Here is a 16,079-nt window from a genome sequence, read left to right on the forward strand (position 1 = left end):
TGGATACCGAGGCCCTCTTTTGTTGACTATGCTGGTGCTTAGTCAAGCCCCCTGTGGCTGTGCCCCGACGATGTCATGTCGGAATCCCCATATGTATGTTCCCCTACAACTGAGCTGGTAACCAGTAACTTTTCTATTGCTCTCAACTTATTCATGTCACTATGCTCCACAAGTTCATCAATAATATTGTCAACTCATTGTTGAGTTGCGCAGAAGAGCTGCGTGATAGAAAAAAAGTAAGTTATTATACATCTTCTGACCGCAAACTTCTCATCCTCTTTTGTTGTTTAGGCTCAACGCAAATCTCATGTGCATGGCGATCCACATAGTCATTCGGGTAGGAGGTCAGTATTTTCGGTCCCTCCCATGTTCCCTCCCATTCTACCTGTGCCATCACATCGCTTGTTTTCCGATACCCCTCTGTCTGACCAAGAGAATACCATTTGTTGCAGAAGAATGCCCTATCAGCTTGGAAGGGCTACCTTTGAAGATATCCCAGAGGAGTTGCGCTGCTATATCCTCAGTTTTCTTTCAGGTAATGACATTATGCGCTGCGCATCAGTGAGTCATATCTTCATAGTACTGTTTGTGATTTTCCGGACTAATGCACTGACCCACTCCGTTATAGACTTGCCAAAAGGTGTACAACACGGTCAAATCCTCTGCCGAGCTACAGTACACCATCGAACTCGGTGCTCAAAGGTTGATTGAGGTACATCCACGGTCACCTACCGTCTCCTCAGCAGAGTGCTTGCGTATCCTCAGAAACAAGGCAAACACGTGGAATTCTTTCCAGCTCGATGATGCGACAGCACCGTGTGACACCACTTTGCTCGATTTCGTCTCGATTTCTCATAAACAAATCTTATTTTCTACGCGGTCCGCGCGTGTGGATGCTTTGTCCCACGCAGTGAATATCAAGACCATCACGACGACTAGCGGTCATCTCGTGATGAATCAAGCTCCTCACACATTCAGGTACATAGATGAGCTGCAAGACCTCGAGATCACCATTAAACTTCCGGTCAATGTCGACTCGCACACCTTTAAGTGCCAAATACTTTCCCGCATGATATCCACGGGGGAGGAACATCCTTTGGCCCATGGATCCCATATAGTCACTAGTAGAGCTGCCTTCAGGGAATCTCAGACAGTCAAGATTTCTGTGTCTGTCCTCGGAGACCGCCTCGCAGTCTATTTTTTTGGGCGTGATGAAAATGGGGACCTGTACTGGTCGCTGCATGTCCTAAGTTGGTATCAATGTAATCAAGCTGACGTAGGTGTCTACTTTCATCTTCCATCGAAAGATCTGATTTGGGCATTGAACAGGACATCTGTGCCATCGGCAACGGCAATCAGTTGCATGACTTTCGTTTTCTTACCAAGGAGAAGCTTCTAGTCCTCTCGTCAGATAATACTATAGAGCTATACAACATCGAGGACCTATCGATCGCACCACAGCTTCAGGCAAGATTTATGCTGCCCATCCACTATCATCAAATGTTGGGCGGCTTTTTTCACTCATTGGTTTTTCATAATACTGGAAGTCATGCGCACCTGGCGGCACCAGATAACCATTGGATTTGGACAACGCACCCTGCAGATCAAGTTATATACATGGTGTTTGGCCCTCCTTCGTCGGCTATCATCATATCCGCCCGAATATGTTTCATGGACATCCCTCCGGCATGGTTTGATGTGGCATCAGAAGATGGACGATCAGTTCCATGGTCATCATGGGGTCCACAGAATTCTCGTTACTTCTCTGAAGATATGTTCAACTCGCAAGTGTTGCCAGCGCGCACTCTTGGAGTGGGAGGATCTCGTGTTATACGGGCAGTTCCCGTCGCAGGTCGAAGTGATTCACCGTTCCGGCTGCATATGATGGACTTCAATCCCTCAGCCGTGGCGCGTGGAATCGGCAAAGTAGTCCGCAAACCTACGTCATCAATGGGTCTCCAGCAGGACATGCAAGTAAGGACATACCTCCCTTTCGTGGAGGTGGTCCATGATCAGGTTTTCGATGGCTCCCCTTGGAGTATCGCAGTGAACGAGGAGGTGGTGGTGGTGATTACGGAACTGAAAATGAAGTCTGTGAGTGTATTTGAAGCCATACATACAGCTCATGAAGTTAATCACATCTCACTGAATATATTAGGAGCGGAAATTACAGGCCAAGATTTTTTTCATGTAGTCCATATATCACATTGCAATTTACGCAAATTAGACATGACATGGGGTACTGGAAGCTGACCTCGCGCATATTGAGTAAACTCTTCTCCTTGGTCTTGACACACTCGAGCAAAGGTGGGTCTGGGAGCTTGAACTTGTAGTCCTCAGCAGCCTCAAGAGCATAGTAAGACTTCGCCTCAGGAACGAACTTGACGAAAGCCTCAAGGTTACCGCAGTATTTTTTGACTGAGAAGCGGTTAAGGTGGACAGTGATTGTGTTTTTGAGGAAGCTAGAGTCGTGTCAGACGATGATGGAGGTACAGGTCTTCAGGCTGACGAGGTAGTTCTCGAGCCATGCAACGTTGACAACATCCAAGTGATTGGCAGTTGCACAGGTCTTCGCCCTCGTAGCAGAGTCTACTTCGGAAACGAATGTGGTAGCCGAGAGAAGTTGAATGGTATTGGGCACCTCCTCGACAGGATTTATGAGCGCCTTGATAAGAGCTGGGAGTCTAGGTGATGTGGGACGAGGCGAGCTACTCCTCGAAGCAACTTATAATTATCCCAATACAGATTACCGTCGTCTCGTTCTCGTCGTTTGGAATTTCGATGTCTCGCGACGCAACCGTCTGTGATCAGATCCACCTTAGTGTGATTGGACAGATAGCATGTTGGCGATACCACGTACCTGCTGGCTCTCTCCTTTTCCACTTCTCGCCTCTCTACTTCTTCTGCCGTGAGGACCTCGAACCTTGTTCTAAATTCTTCTGCTTCCGTCCATTCTCTCCATACGCTTTGTAGCACCTTTGGTCCCTTCGTCCTTCCCCAACCCATACCCAGCCCCGTCTTGTCTTTCATCCCCTCAGCTTCCTTGTCCCCACCAATCACGCCCCATTCAATAACGTCCTTCTTGCCGACATCCCAGTTCCCATTCGCCGCGTCCTCAACGTCGTCCTCGTGCCCCCACTAACCATAAAATCTGAGTCGTCAGATTCGATAGCACCAGGATCTGGGAACTCGTCGCCTGAGCCTGGTTCGGCGTAGTTGATCATGCCTCCACGGCGGGTGGAGGCTCGCGTGTTTCCGGCTGCTGCTGCAGAGGGCTGTGTGAGTATGGGTTGGACGAGGAGAGTCGTTCCTGTGCGTAGGCGGGAGGCATATGTGGAGTGGAGAGCTTGGGAGACTACGGGTAGTGGGTGACGGGGTGGGTTAAGGGGAAGCTGAGGAGCTACTGGTGCGGGTGCGACTGGTTGTGGGGGTGGCACGCGCGAATCGACGCACCGCGTCCTACGATACCTGATTCATAACCAACCTGCGACGCTCCTCATTCAAAAGGAGCTCGTGAACGAGCACAAGAATATCGCACAGACTTCTGCAGGGTCTGAGCTAACACGAGTTCTGAACGAGCAGCGAGAGCGCCACGAAGAAGTAATGGTTCAGTTGCGCAAAGATATGGAGGCAGCGATCCGAGATAAGGACCTCGAAACGAAGGAGGAACTTAAAGAGGAGATTCGGAGTAAGCACTACCAAATTCTGAAGTTGCAGGGCGAAAAGGACCGGCTGGAGGCAGAGTTCAAAGCCGCGAAGGAGAGGCTCGAGGCTCGGATCAGCGCAATGGAAGAGAAGCACCGCGAGCAAGGAACAGCTGGAGATGGAGAGAAAAGAGAGGGAAAAACTGGCCGTCGAACAGGAACAGAAGGAACAACGGTTACGTCGCCTGGAGGAGGACAATGCCAGAGCTCAGGAAATGGAGCGCCTTGACAGCGTCCGTGAACTGGATAGACTTGCTGCTGTTCGTGTGGAGCTACAGCAAGAGTTTCGCAAGGAAGAGCAGCAGAGCACGACGGAGCCAAAAGTCAATGAAGGTGGGCCAATAGAGAATGTGGTGACCTGGGTGAGGTCATGGTGGTCATGACGTGAATTCGAACCGTGACAAAGTATTTAAGTTCTGCTCTCGACTATGTACCTTATAAGTAAGTAGCGCCTTCTTTTGATGTCCATTCATTTCATTATTACCAAGTACTCTTTGCCGCTTGGGCACTGTTAGCACATCATGGTTCACGTCCGCATAAACGAGCGTGAAGCTAACCCGAATCCGCACGTTAACTTTGTTTCCGTCCTGCCTATGATCGATGCCACCCTCGAGGACGACGCTCGGCAACTTATGCGGGCACTGGCCGCGCAGGTGAGGCCGGTCATGAAGGATCACGGTCTCACCGTGAACAGCTTGGAAGAGGTGTGTATCTGAGTGCTTGTGTCCTTGGGCGCGGCGACGATCGGTTGTGGGACTGGTGGAGCAGCAGTCTTTGCAGTGCGATGTCGAGCACGGGTAGTCTTGTTCGGATTGGTCGTTGACCAAGTGTGAACATTTTTCAGGTAAGCTGGCGCATTGTTCAGTTGAGTAGGGAATGGACGAGAGAAGGAAATGAACCTTTGGATGTTGATTGTTGGGGTGCGGGAGAGACGTAGTGCTAGAACTGGTTTGTGGGGTTGTTGGCTGCGTTGGAGAGCTGCGTGATGCGCCCTGGCATGCGGCTGCATCACGGGTAGCTTTGTCAACGACAAATAGGGCGGCCACGTCAACTTGACCGTCAACAGGGCCCTTGAGAGAGGCGGAAGAAGGAATAGTAGAAGCGGTAGCAGTAGCAGCAGGCATTTCTAGTATCTGAACAGGCCATGAGCGCACAGAAGACAAGAGCGCAAGAGCATGAAAGTACCTTTAGTAGAGACGAGAGGTAGCAAAATAGGATGAGTGTTAAAGAGTAAGGTGCCGCATCTGACTGAGTTACTGAGCGGCACAGGGTTCAGAGCAACTCTGGACACCCTGGCCAAGGTTTGCTTGATGCAATGGTTACTGACCAGGGTTCAGAGCAACTCTGGACGCCCTGGCCATCCCCATGCACAAACCGAATTCATGAAGACACATGTACACCTTGTATTACCTTCGCAGAAGAACGAAATTCCCGCCGTTGAACACGCTCGGATATAACCGGAATCAGGTGATTGGCTAGCGGCTTTATCTCATCGCTCATCCGCGCGCCCCGCACTGTGCACACGACTTTTCTCGCACTACTTTCCTCAGGGTTTGACACCACCAGCGACAATGGCTTCGTCCATGCTCCTTCACTCAACGCTGCCCAGAACCTTTGCTTCTGCAACTGGACGTAATATCCTGCGATCTGCGTTGCAAGGTAGAACCTTTCATATTCCTCAGGCGTGGATCAAGCTTACCTGCGTTTGAAAGTGAGAGCGGCAAGCTCGACTACGCAGTATGTACCAGGCGGACGTGCGTTTTATAAACCCTGTTTCGTACCAGACAAACTCATTTTGCGCTCGACAGCTATCATAAAGGGCACCGTCAATGACCCTACGGAGTTCCCCCCTCCATCAAGAACGCATGGGTCGTATCACTGGCATTTGAGCGCCTTCTTGCAGCCTCCCTTGTTCCCATGACGGCGGCCGCTTTTGCGACCTCTGGATCATGTTACCCCCGTCCTCGACGGACTGCTTGGTCTCAGCTTGGTGATGCACTCTCATCTTGGGGTCAGTGACCGCTGGGGGTGGCACTCTGTGAGGATCTAACGTCGGCTTATTCATGCTAGTTTGACTCGATGATTGTGGACTATGTGCACCCGCGCAAATTTCCCATCCTTGGACCTGTCATGACCTGGACACTGAGATCAGCCACGGTTGGCGTGCTCGTTGGCGTTTATCAGTTCAACACAAATGACATTGGTGCGATGAATCTCCCTTGTCATCTTTCCTCACCTGACTTATTTCCTATAGGTTTGACGGAGTTGATTGCGAAGGTCTGGACAGCATAAGATTATGTAAGACTCCGCGTTACAAAATACCAATAAAAATCGTTTATCGTTTACCACCGGTGCTCAGTAGACGACGAAGAACACTAAAAGATGTTGAGAGTAGTAGATATTCACAATATTTAACTGGTGACCAGCCTTCGCCGTTAAGACGCAAGTTCAAACCATCAAGCTCGCCGCGCTTGAACAGTGGTTGTCAGAAGAGAGATGGTCAGTATGCATCTTCCTCCGCAATACTTATCCTCCGGCACTGCCAATAACCGCCATTGATGTTCGGTCGTGACTCGAAGTTCCCTCGCGAAATTTGGCCCGCCGCATTTCTAGCTGTTGACTTCTTGGAATAGCTGTACGCCCTCCGAACCATGGGTAGACACATATGTCGAAGGCCTGAGCTGGCGGAGGGTGCTATATGGCGACCTCAGGTGCAGTTTTTCCCAATTTGCTCATAATACGACATGAAAGACACGTTCTTGACTTCCCGTTATTGACGGGACACCAAATGAGTTTGCTCTTCACAATACTAAATGCGATGATCAGGATGATGAGGAGCTGGATACTATGAAATTCGAAGGTGTGCTCTCACTTACGTCGTTTCGTGTGCATGGATGACAACCTCTGTCGCGCAAGGAGAAAGCGTAGTTCGAGGAACGGGTGAGGGACTTTCCATGTGACTTTGGATGGGGGGTGGTGGGTATGCGTGGATCGGTCGGGGGAAAAAAAACGTAGGTATTGAGGTTATTGGCGTTCGAGCCGGCGGCCACCAAGGCTGCGTTACTGAGTGTTTGATTTTCAGATTGCTCAAGGACAGTGGAATTTGCCCAGGAATACATCAACTCAGTAATGGATCATGTGATGTGGTGATTGTGGCCTTGTGTAGCCGGTGGCCCTTGTTTACGCTCCGACCGGTCCACAATTCACGAGGCAAGTATTAAAGGCAGGGTTCCTTCAAACCAGCTTCGCATCTTACTTGCACGTCATGAAGCCTATTACCACATTTCCATTTACTTACCTCCCAGTTGAGCTTGTCCTCATCATCCTCAGATATTACGTGGAACCCACCTTTGATCAGACTGCTCCATATGACTCTAAAAGTCCATATTCTAATGCACGCGCCCTCTGTCATTTCTCCAGAGCTGTCAGGCGGGCGGTACTTCCAGAACTCCTCCATACCGTACTGCTTGAGGACTATGTCACAGTGAAAGTGTTCGTGCATGCTCTACATATGCAAAAAATGTACGCGGAGAAAGCAAACCACCTCCGTTTCGACTACATTCCCCATGTGCACAAGATCTGGATCGGATCCCAGTGCCACAACCCATGGGCCTTTAACTTGATTGAGCGTCCGCTTTCCATCAGCCTCCTCTCTCCGGTGCTACTCGCTGCACCATCCATTGCCCTTGACTGGACAAGTATGGGCCTTCTTGAAGGATGTCTGGAACATGCATGGAAGTCCCGTGCAGCCACACATGCCAACAACGAACATTTCCCACTTCCCTGGAACACCAAAACCCTGATCCTGTCGCGTGAGACCCCCATCAGCGGCGCACGGTGGGGGTGCCTCACGGACACTCCCCAGGGATCTGCATTCCTTGGGTCAATCTCTCACCTCTCAACCACCACATCCCTCCTCTGGTCGAACGCACCATCCTACTGCATGGTGCCGTGGATGGAGGTCACTCCATGGGCTTCTTTCAAAAACCTTCAAATTGTCTCACTGCCGTACTTGATTGCTATCAAAGCCGGCGCTCGCATCAAGCTGCGGAACACACATGAAATCAACGTGCACGTCGATCTGTTGACATTGCCTGCATCCCTGCTAAGGGACCGCCGCGACATTCCCGAGTTTATGAAGAAAATAAAGGCGTTGGATCAGAGAAGTTTCGGAGAGGAGATTATTCGATCAGATGGTGTTCATTTAAAGGTGCTCCCTTTTGGCGTTGTGCTCCCTTCTGGCATCTGCTGGCTTGGTCATGATTGGCGGCAGAAAGTTTGGGCAAGCATGTTGTAAAGTGGACTTGGGGCGTTATGATATGGTTGGTATTATGAATTTGTACATATATCCACTTCTCGGCACCCTATGGACATTCTTTATGTACATACATAGTAAACGCATCCTCCTGAAATTACCGCTACTTTGTATAGCGAGTCTCATCATCCGACTTCTACGATGAAGTTCTGGCTTCAGTGTAAATACTAAAATTTATTGATCCCGCATGGAATCGAACCGGTGTTCAATTGTTTGCTTTGTTCACCATCTATCAGTGTTGCTCGTGCACTTGAAAAGGCACGCGGTTGTTCATCAAACCCACCCCCGATAGTTCAGATATGAGCTTGTATGAGCTGTGTTCGAATTGGCTTCCTCGAAGGCGAGGTTCGGGAGACGAAACTCAATGATGTTAAAGTAGGTTCCTCTCTGTCGGTTGGCGCGGTACCGAAACCACGGGGATGCCTGCAATCATGTCGCCAGCAAGTAAAGCACCTGCTGATACTACTGAAGCAGTACCAGCAGCGCAAGCGCCTCCGATGGTTGCAAACATCTCCCAGGACTCGTTATGGCTGAACTCGTGACTCTGCACACTACGCGCTTCGAAGTGAAGCGGGAGACTCGCCAGGTGCGTTCTCCAGCGTTCTCCGGGTTTGAGGTACTTTTCCAATTAGCAGGGACGCCTACCAAGAAAGCAATGTGTATGTCTTGGTCAAGGTCATTGATTAGTGTTACGTCAGGCATCTTTTGTTGGAGGGTAGAGCAATGCGATGTGGGAGCAGATTCAATGCAGGGTGAGGACGAGTACGAGTACGAGTACTTACGCTAAAATACAAACAGAGCTGGAATCGATTGTCCTGGTAATGGGAAAGAAACGTTAGAGCTCTGGGGAAATGAGGAAGTCGTGCGTTGACCTCGAGGCTATAGTATTAAAGGCCTTCAGAAGCTCCCTTTGATGTTCGGCCGGAAATTTCACTATTGGAGACCCAAAGAACATCCTTTGTCCAAATTTTGCCTGTCCCGTGCCTCGCAGATCATAGTAAGCCTGAATATACTTCAATGTAAGGCACAGTCGTAAAAGGACATTCAAGGCCATATGACCATAGCTGGAAAGATGTTTTGGGACCGTCACTAGGAAGCGACTTGGTCGCGAGTTGGAACCTGTTCAAATTGAAGCTGATCCGGGCCTATGTAACGCCAGTCATTGTCACGGTTTGCATCACGCGATATCAGTACAGTACATCGACGACTTGCAATTGACCGTATGCATACACATCTCAGGAACTACTTACTAATACAAAGACTAGCGATCAAATGAAAACAAATGTGTGATCGAGTAGGACATATAGATATAGCTATCAAACCAATTTATTGTCATGATCATCCCACAAAACACACCTCCCATTAATCATCCTAACCGAATACTGCTTGTTCCAGAATGGCACCCACACCCTCGCCGTGCACATCCTCCCATCTGCACCCCAAGCACCATACTTTGCACCACCTGTAAATGGACAACATTAACATCATAATATCACACCAAACAAAAGACAAGAAATTTACCAGCATTCGCAGCAACCATAAGTGGCACCGAAACCACGGGGATGCTGCTACCAAACAAAACACCCGATGACACTACCGAAGCGGTACCAGCAGCGCAAGCGCTCTCGCAGCCTGGGCAACTTGAGTTGGATTTCTAATTTTCCATCACCCACGGTACATTCCGTCCACATCCACCACCGCCGTCAACATTTGCATTACTCGAACTAATAAAAATGGTGCTCATAATTTCAACAGAATCGTGTCGATTGCCTGGGCATTTATAGGATATTCACAATCGATGAAGTACGCGCACACAGCATAGTGCTTACCTGAGTACTCGGGCAAGATAAGAGTACGCCCATCGTTGCACGAACAAACCCCCCGAGGTCTCCCATCGTTGTTTTTGCAAATTCGCGCCCGCTCATCCATGGCCACAAAGCTTCATATCAGAAGTCAATTGCCAGCAAGACTCGTAGGGCCTTTCATCGATGTCACAGTCCCAATTCGCAGGCCTGGCCCGTTGATGTGGCAAATTGAGCCTGGAATTCATTTCGTGATGTAGCGCTGATGCATTGATCTGGATTCTGGAAACATGTTATGATTCGAGCTACTTACAGCGCAAAGTGATGACGTCGACAACCTGCCCGCCGGCCCGAAAGATGCTGTACGGAGTTGGATGTGTTCGAGAAGCGGAACATGGAGGAGATATTTGTAGATGTTGATGTCAAACCATGTTGGGAGCCGTGCCGGCTTACTTATCACGAGCCAAAATTATGTAACATCGAAAGTCAACCCTTGTCTGAAACGGACGGTCCTTGCAGCCTGCTTGAACAATTTCGTAAGACTTGCCAGATCCTGTGTAGAACCTGGCAACGAAACCCCCCCAACAGTTCCGCCCATAATGCTAGATGAGGCAGACTTGCGGCTTCCGCCTTCGGACCTACTTTGGAGAACTTCTTCTATTGTGTGGCTCGTGGACTCCTGTGGAGCTATTAATATTCCATACACCCATAAGATATAGCTATCGAAGGACGCACTTGGGAAGGTGCTACACCTTGGGCTTCCACCATGATTTCTCGCACTCGCAGAGCCTTGCTATCGGTTGTTTTTGCGTCATTTGTTTCGGCGGCTCCTGTTATACAACGCTCGGAACCGTTGCTCGTTGAGGTGCCTCCTGAGACATGCGCTTTCGATTTAAGCACGATTCAGCATCAACTGTGTGCACTTGTGCACGATGTAGCCAAGATCGTGGAAGATGATACTTTGACACCACCTTACATCATTGATCTAGGCGCGTACTCGGTGAGTTATGATGCGCTTGAAGTCAATGTGCCATTGCTAATGAACTTCGCAGTGGAATGGTGAGTGTGGTGCTCATTTAATAAGTTTTAGTGCTGAGTATGAGTTTGTTTTTTAAAGAGGAGAAATTCCCAACCAGCGCAGCACACCTGCAGACGATGTCTGACACCCCAATTTCCGGCCGATGGCCCAGCCATAATTCAGACGCCGGCCGACAAATAGTCATTCAACATAATATCCAATCTCGTGAGCAGGTTATCAATCCTCTCATAAGCACGATTAACAGATTGTATAGCAGCTAATTCTGCGAGTGTTAATTTTCCTGAAAGTCACTTTTTGGCCAACGTCGGGGGTGTCTTGATAAACTTTGTATTCTTGCCTGAAAGGCACCTGGACGTGAGTGTGTTCAGTTCATCTTTTTGACCATATGCAGAACGTACTTAGCAGGAGCTTGACTCCGTACATGTTATTGGGTGCACTCACCGCTTTACTTGGGAATCACTTCATGCATGCGATCAAGAGCTTGTGGAGTCCAGGAAGATAGTACTTTCAGATAATGGTCGACCGAAACGGTATGAGCTCCTGCAAGAAGAGGAAGGGCGGTTCAAGGGCAAGGTCCAGTGGAAAAGGGATGGGACCACCGATACGAACAGCAATATTTTCGAGAATCGAGCGAGCGAGACGGACAACGTTCGACCCAAAGATGAAGGCGTAGGTCATAACGTCGATATACATGGTGACGAGGGAAACGAGAACGATGATAATGAGAACGAAGGTAATGAGGAGAAGCCGGAGGACGGACGCCCAGAGGAGAATCCTTCCGACGAACAAGATAGTGAACAGGAGTTGATTCCACCAACTGATCGCAACTCTTGGTCGCTATCAATTATTCTATTTATGACTAGGTGCGTGTCAGTGCTACTGACTATTTATAAGACTGAACGATACACTCCAAGTTCTGTCTTGATCATTGGAACGAGGTTGTTCTATGCCCGATTGCGGGGGCTGCTCAGGTCACGCCTGAAACCAAATCGCTTTCGCGTTGGTGAAACCATGCTCTTGCGCTGGGCGCGTGAAGATATGAACTTCGATGACGAGGAAGAGGATACCATGGTCAACGGGAGCAATGGTGTCATCGCAGGCGAGGATATTCCATTGAAACCTAGTCCTAGAAAGAACTTCATCATCCAGTACGGTAGTGCGCAATGATGTCAAATGACCAAGAAATTTCGAACCATGCCAGGGAACATATCAGTAATAGTGTCTGGCTGGGGCGCACGGGGACTAGCACCCATCGGGAATGGTAAGGTTACCTGCGTCATTCGGGTGTGGTGGCAGCGCTGTTCGCGTTCCCGACGCGTGCATATGATGGTGGAATTCTTCATAATAAACGATGTGGGGATCGAATAAGATCCAGTAGGGTGGTCAAGGTCGAAAAGGCTCATCTTCTACTGGCTGTATTTTCTGCATACGCAGGAAATGGGTAAGAAGGCGAGAATGACGCAGTAGCTCCTGGTGCAGTTGATTCCTCATGCACAAGAGGGGGTCACGACTCCCTTGATTCTCACTTCGCAGGTTTTCCGTTCTGTCTAGGTAATGTTCTCGACTCGAACGGTGTTATGGTGCAAACGCGCACCTACCACTGTGAACTTGCAAAAAACATTTGCGTGACCGCCGAATTCTGGGGGTGCCGATGGTACTCATTGAGTCAGACAGTGCTTCAAGTTTGGCTCTAGCACCATCCATTTTGAAAGCCAATCCTGAATCCTGATTGTTATACACCCGTCCGCTGTCGCTCACAGTGGAAACTCGACACTCATAAATATTGAATGAACTAACGAAGGCCATCCAAACGCACACGCCTGCGACAGAACATGCAGTCCTATATATCAACTGTATCCTGGACCTGACCAACATGCCAGAGATGGAGGTGCATGCGCGTGGCTAGGATAGCAAGGATAAAGAACTGGAAGCTACATAGTTTCGGGGGTGTTGTCAGTAGGAATTCGCAGTAGAATTTGGAGGCACATACTCTTCAAAGACGGAGTGGTATGCGTACTGTGTGTGCAGAACATCAATAACTCCATCATAGAGGGTATTGGGGATACACGCACTTGGGAAAACAGTGTTGGCATGAGGACGTTCACGGCCGCGAGAACTTTCAGAACAAAAGCTATCATGATGGGCACAGAAATATATTTATGTCCTGACTTACACAAACCGCATGCATAATAGAATATATTGTGCTTCACCAGGACGGTGTACACACGACTGTTGACCGCCCGCCAGCTCTGCATGGCACGTATGAATGTGAGGGAGATTAGTCCTAAGGAGAGCGTCGGTCAGCGTGCGCCTTTAGTATATGTATGCTCTCATTTCCCGGCGACATACCCAGTTCAAACACAAATAAGAGAAGAAACGGCGTGGAGAGTTTGAAACTGCGTGAGATCCGGTAACATCCTGTGATGCCTGGGATCGTGCTGGTCATAACTGTAAAATGAGAGTGAATATGTACGAACAGTAGTAGGGGAAGGTGAGAGCATGAACCTTGAGAGGCGTCAACAGTGGTGAAAGCAATGTAAATGGATGCCACTAAGAAAGCCTGACTGGTTCATCAGCCATGAGCTTGGGTGTGTTGAGGGCGTGGAACTCACAATAGAGGTACATATTGTGGCTGCCAGAACATACTTATTGTTGTTCCAGAGCGCGTATGTTCTAAGGACAAAAATATCTGGAAAATCGAATAAGAAGCAAGTGCATGTCACGGAGGAAGGGGGAATACATTCGGAGCAAAAGACTGATATGCAGCTGAAACCTGCGAGGGGAAAGGGCAGCGCTCAGCAAGGACGTGCATGCAGCGTGTACCGTATACGTACATGAGTAAATGCTGATCAACATTAGGCATTTCTGGTAGTCATGCAGTAAGCATCATTCCGAGTCAGCAGGGTGGGTAAGTCCACTGCACGTTCACATACATCGGGATTCTCGTTCGGGGTGAAGTACACTGAAGCACGACATGTCAACTAATTAACGAGAGAATGTGTGATGGAGCTGAACGCACGATATAGGTCGATGGTGAGGATGACAAAGGGAACATTTCGTGCAAGGATATAAAGGCATTTTGCCTTGCTCCAGCGCGACTGAAGCAGGAATGCCCACTTTGAACAGTTATCAATACCAGGAGCGAGGTAGACCACGGAACAAGTGCATCACCTCTCCGTGAAGTGAACAAACATAATCATAGATCTGGATGAGCGAAATTAACAGCGGACAGGAATAGATCGGGATACGCCTACCCAGAGTGTAGCCATCGACACTGAGCTGTCACGTTAGAAAAGGAAGAAGTAGTTCAATTGTTACACACCGCATAGGTACTGGTGGCACATGGTAAGTTTATCTGTTGTTATCTGGTCCTCGTATTGACAAGAAATCGACGCACCGATAAGACCTGCAGACCACTAGCCGCTGTGATGTCGTCTGCCGAATACTCCGTCTGCATTACTTCGAGAGGTGAAAACGGATTTCACATCATGGATGCACCCTCTTGTCCTTATTAATGAGCCAGAGATCAGGCCCCATCAAGTTCTTTTTAATGGAAGTTCATGGAACGTATGATGGTTTTAGGACATTCTACTATCGCTTCTTGGTCCGTTACCAAGTGGCACCCAGCTAGGACCCCGGAAAACTTCGGCTCCCAGCACTGCGCTCACCAGCGCTCTAGACGTCCCAGACGTCAAAGCTTCTCATTTCAAATACCAGACAGACCAACCTAGAAGGTCTGCATTATAGTTGCTAGCAACGAAATGGCCTCAGGGAGAGCGCGACCAACGCAAACGGGAGGAAACTTAACCAGCCGAGCCCCCACTCCCACCAATAGAACCAGAGCTTCTCATCGAAACACGGTATCCCTTTTAATACCGAAAGATGAAATCTTGCATCAAGAATACGATGTAAAAGATAAAGAAAGCAGTATCATATTCCTAGAGAAGTCCCCATTTTGCCAATCCGGCGAACCCATATCAAACGAGAGTCTAATTCTTACCATTCTGCACATCACTCAATATACAGGTATACCACGCATCGTGATCGAAGGACTACGAGCGGTAGCAATCTTACTAGAAGATGCCCTTCTCAGCGGAGCACCAACAGAATCACCCACCCATCAAATCAGCGAATCGTTCTCAACCTTAATATCGACTCAAATCATCGCAGACCTCACAACATCCTTGTCAACCCACGTCATCGCAGCTATCTCACCTCAAATTGCCACGATCCTCACTGCCTCAGAGTCTCTCAAATCAAACATCGACGATTTAGCGAAACTCAACAACGCCCTTGAAGTAAACTCAAAACATGCCAATGAAAACCCATCGGCAATGGCAGCAGCCACTCGTGCCGAACAGACAGCCGACGCGGTTATGAACAGTATAACCGATGTTAAAAAAGCAATAGAATCACTGACCCCGTCTATCAGCGCCACGCAATCAAGCATCAAACAGATTTCCCAGGATCTCATCAGCAACGCGGACCGGACATCCAGCCCTCAAGCAGAACTCCCGAAAACATACAGCGCAATAGTTCAACAAAGCACTCAGACCCCAGGAACAGTCTCAGCAGCAATCGCTAGAGCAGCAACGAGGGACAAACAAATCCTATTCGACCCGACCCCAGGCAAAGTATTATTCGCACCCGAGATAACATCAGCAGAAATAGCATCCGAAATTAAGAAGGCCATCACAGCAACCGAAACAGAAGACACACCAGACATCCAGATCAAAGCCACGACTCGTCTACGCAACGGAGGACTCATCATCGAACTAACCACCACGGAGGCAGCAAAATGGATCAGAAACCCGGTCAACAGACTCAGAATTATCGATGCCATTGGTATACCAGCGACCATCAAAGAAAGACGCTTCTCAGTTATAGTACCCTTTCTACCCATCACCGCCAACCTGGACGAACCAGACTGGCTACGCACAATCGAAGTGGAAAATAGTATGTCAATGGGCGCAGTAGAGTCCGCAAATTGGATTAAACCACGTCAACGACGAGCACCAACGCAGCGTGTAGCCCATGCCATCTTTCATTTTACTGACCCCCATTCGGCTAATAACGTCTTAAGAGACGGCATTTACATAGGACAGGAGAAACTCCACCCACGTAAAGATAAAAGGGAGCCAGTTCGCTGCGTACGCTGTCAACTATGGGGACACATAGCCAGAGACTGTCAAGCTCCACGGGACACCTGTGGCACCTGC

The 16,079-nt window shown here is 49.0% G+C and overlaps 10 protein-coding genes across 10 annotated transcripts; 7 read left to right on the top strand and 3 right to left on the bottom strand.

The window, feature by feature from the left end:
- Positions 1–116: 116 nt before the first annotated feature.
- Positions 117–2,293, top strand: DEU56DRAFT_900305 (uncharacterized protein). Its single transcript, XM_041356513.1, has 6 exons — positions 117–236; positions 292–344; positions 453–561; positions 629–1,276; positions 1,330–2,094; positions 2,159–2,293. Exons 1-6 carry the CDS (start codon positions 162–164, stop codon positions 2,192–2,194), a joined length of 1,686 nt encoding a protein of 561 aa, XP_041210287.1. The 5' UTR covers positions 117–161; the 3' UTR covers positions 2,195–2,293.
- A 180-nt stretch (positions 2,294–2,473) lies between these two features.
- DEU56DRAFT_754563 (uncharacterized protein) lies at positions 2,474–3,331 on the bottom strand (the record flags this gene model as incomplete). The annotated part of the gene is made up of 3 exons (XM_041349830.1): positions 2,474–2,684; positions 2,861–3,138; positions 3,233–3,331. 3 exons carry the CDS (start codon positions 3,329–3,331, stop codon positions 2,474–2,476), a joined length of 588 nt encoding a protein of 195 aa, XP_041210288.1.
- Positions 3,318–4,007, top strand: DEU56DRAFT_251652 (uncharacterized protein). Its single transcript, XM_041345299.1, has one exon. It carries the CDS (start codon positions 3,604–3,606, stop codon positions 3,931–3,933), a length of 330 nt encoding a protein of 109 aa, XP_041210289.1. The 5' UTR covers positions 3,318–3,603; the 3' UTR covers positions 3,934–4,007.
- An 88-nt stretch (positions 4,008–4,095) lies between these two features.
- DEU56DRAFT_792745 (uncharacterized protein) lies at positions 4,096–4,816 on the top strand. Its single transcript, XM_041352722.1, has one exon. The coding sequence runs from the start codon at positions 4,226–4,228 to the stop codon at positions 4,418–4,420; it is 195 nt and encodes a 64-aa protein (XP_041210290.1). The 5' UTR covers positions 4,096–4,225; the 3' UTR covers positions 4,421–4,816.
- Positions 4,817–5,131: 315 nt separating this feature from the next.
- Positions 5,132–6,426, top strand: DEU56DRAFT_792748 (SDHD, membrane anchor subunit of succinate dehydrogenase). Its single transcript, XM_041352723.1, has 6 exons — positions 5,132–5,363; positions 5,417–5,458; positions 5,513–5,615; positions 5,691–5,715; positions 5,775–5,907; positions 5,959–6,426. Exons 1-6 carry the CDS (start codon positions 5,276–5,278, stop codon positions 5,994–5,996), a joined length of 429 nt encoding a protein of 142 aa, XP_041210291.1. The 5' UTR covers positions 5,132–5,275; the 3' UTR covers positions 5,997–6,426.
- Positions 6,427–6,634: 208 nt separating this feature from the next.
- DEU56DRAFT_251741 (uncharacterized protein) lies at positions 6,635–8,009 on the top strand. The gene is made up of 2 exons (XM_041345300.1): positions 6,635–6,715; positions 6,787–8,009. Exon 2 carries the CDS (start codon positions 6,970–6,972, stop codon positions 7,999–8,001), a length of 1,032 nt encoding a protein of 343 aa, XP_041210292.1. The 5' UTR covers positions 6,635–6,715; positions 6,787–6,969; the 3' UTR covers positions 8,002–8,009.
- Positions 8,010–8,444: 435 nt separating this feature from the next.
- DEU56DRAFT_792761 (uncharacterized protein) lies at positions 8,445–9,125 on the bottom strand. Its single transcript, XM_041352724.1, has one exon. The coding sequence runs from the start codon at positions 9,071–9,073 to the stop codon at positions 8,855–8,857; it is 219 nt and encodes a 72-aa protein (XP_041210293.1). The 5' UTR covers positions 9,074–9,125; the 3' UTR covers positions 8,445–8,854.
- A 1,562-nt stretch (positions 9,126–10,687) lies between these two features.
- DEU56DRAFT_792773 (uncharacterized protein) lies at positions 10,688–12,063 on the top strand. Its single transcript, XM_041352725.1, has 6 exons — positions 10,688–10,821; positions 10,874–10,880; positions 10,939–11,064; positions 11,114–11,214; positions 11,263–11,723; positions 11,775–12,063. Exons 3-6 carry the CDS (start codon positions 10,977–10,979, stop codon positions 12,025–12,027), a joined length of 903 nt encoding a protein of 300 aa, XP_041210294.1. The 5' UTR covers positions 10,688–10,821; positions 10,874–10,880; positions 10,939–10,976; the 3' UTR covers positions 12,028–12,063.
- Positions 12,064–12,676: 613 nt separating this feature from the next.
- On the bottom strand, positions 12,677–14,439 carry DEU56DRAFT_792787 (uncharacterized protein). Its single transcript, XM_041352726.1, has 15 exons — positions 14,258–14,439; positions 14,183–14,192; positions 14,115–14,134; positions 14,032–14,064; positions 13,880–13,976; positions 13,794–13,822; positions 13,695–13,725; positions 13,601–13,633; positions 13,473–13,549; positions 13,366–13,420; positions 13,210–13,308; positions 13,034–13,144; positions 12,933–12,976; positions 12,851–12,876; positions 12,677–12,791 (listed from the first exon to the last, which is right to left on the bottom strand). The coding sequence occupies exons 1-15, from the start codon at positions 14,315–14,317 to the stop codon at positions 12,701–12,703; spliced, it is 816 nt and encodes a 271-aa protein (XP_041210295.1). The 5' UTR covers positions 14,318–14,439; the 3' UTR covers positions 12,677–12,700.
- Positions 14,440–15,353: 914 nt separating this feature from the next.
- On the top strand, positions 15,354–16,079 carry DEU56DRAFT_939119 (uncharacterized protein; the record flags this gene model as incomplete). Its single annotated transcript, XM_041358864.1, has 1 exon — positions 15,354–16,079. A coding segment is annotated over one exon (726 nt), but the record flags the coding sequence as incomplete, so codon positions are not given.

Source organism: Suillus clintonianus, assembly GCF_016758775.1.
Source record: "Suillus clintonianus strain FC179 chromosome Unknown DEU56scaffold_22, whole genome shotgun sequence".
NCBI lineage: Eukaryota > Fungi > Basidiomycota > Agaricomycetes > Boletales > Suillaceae > Suillus > Suillus clintonianus.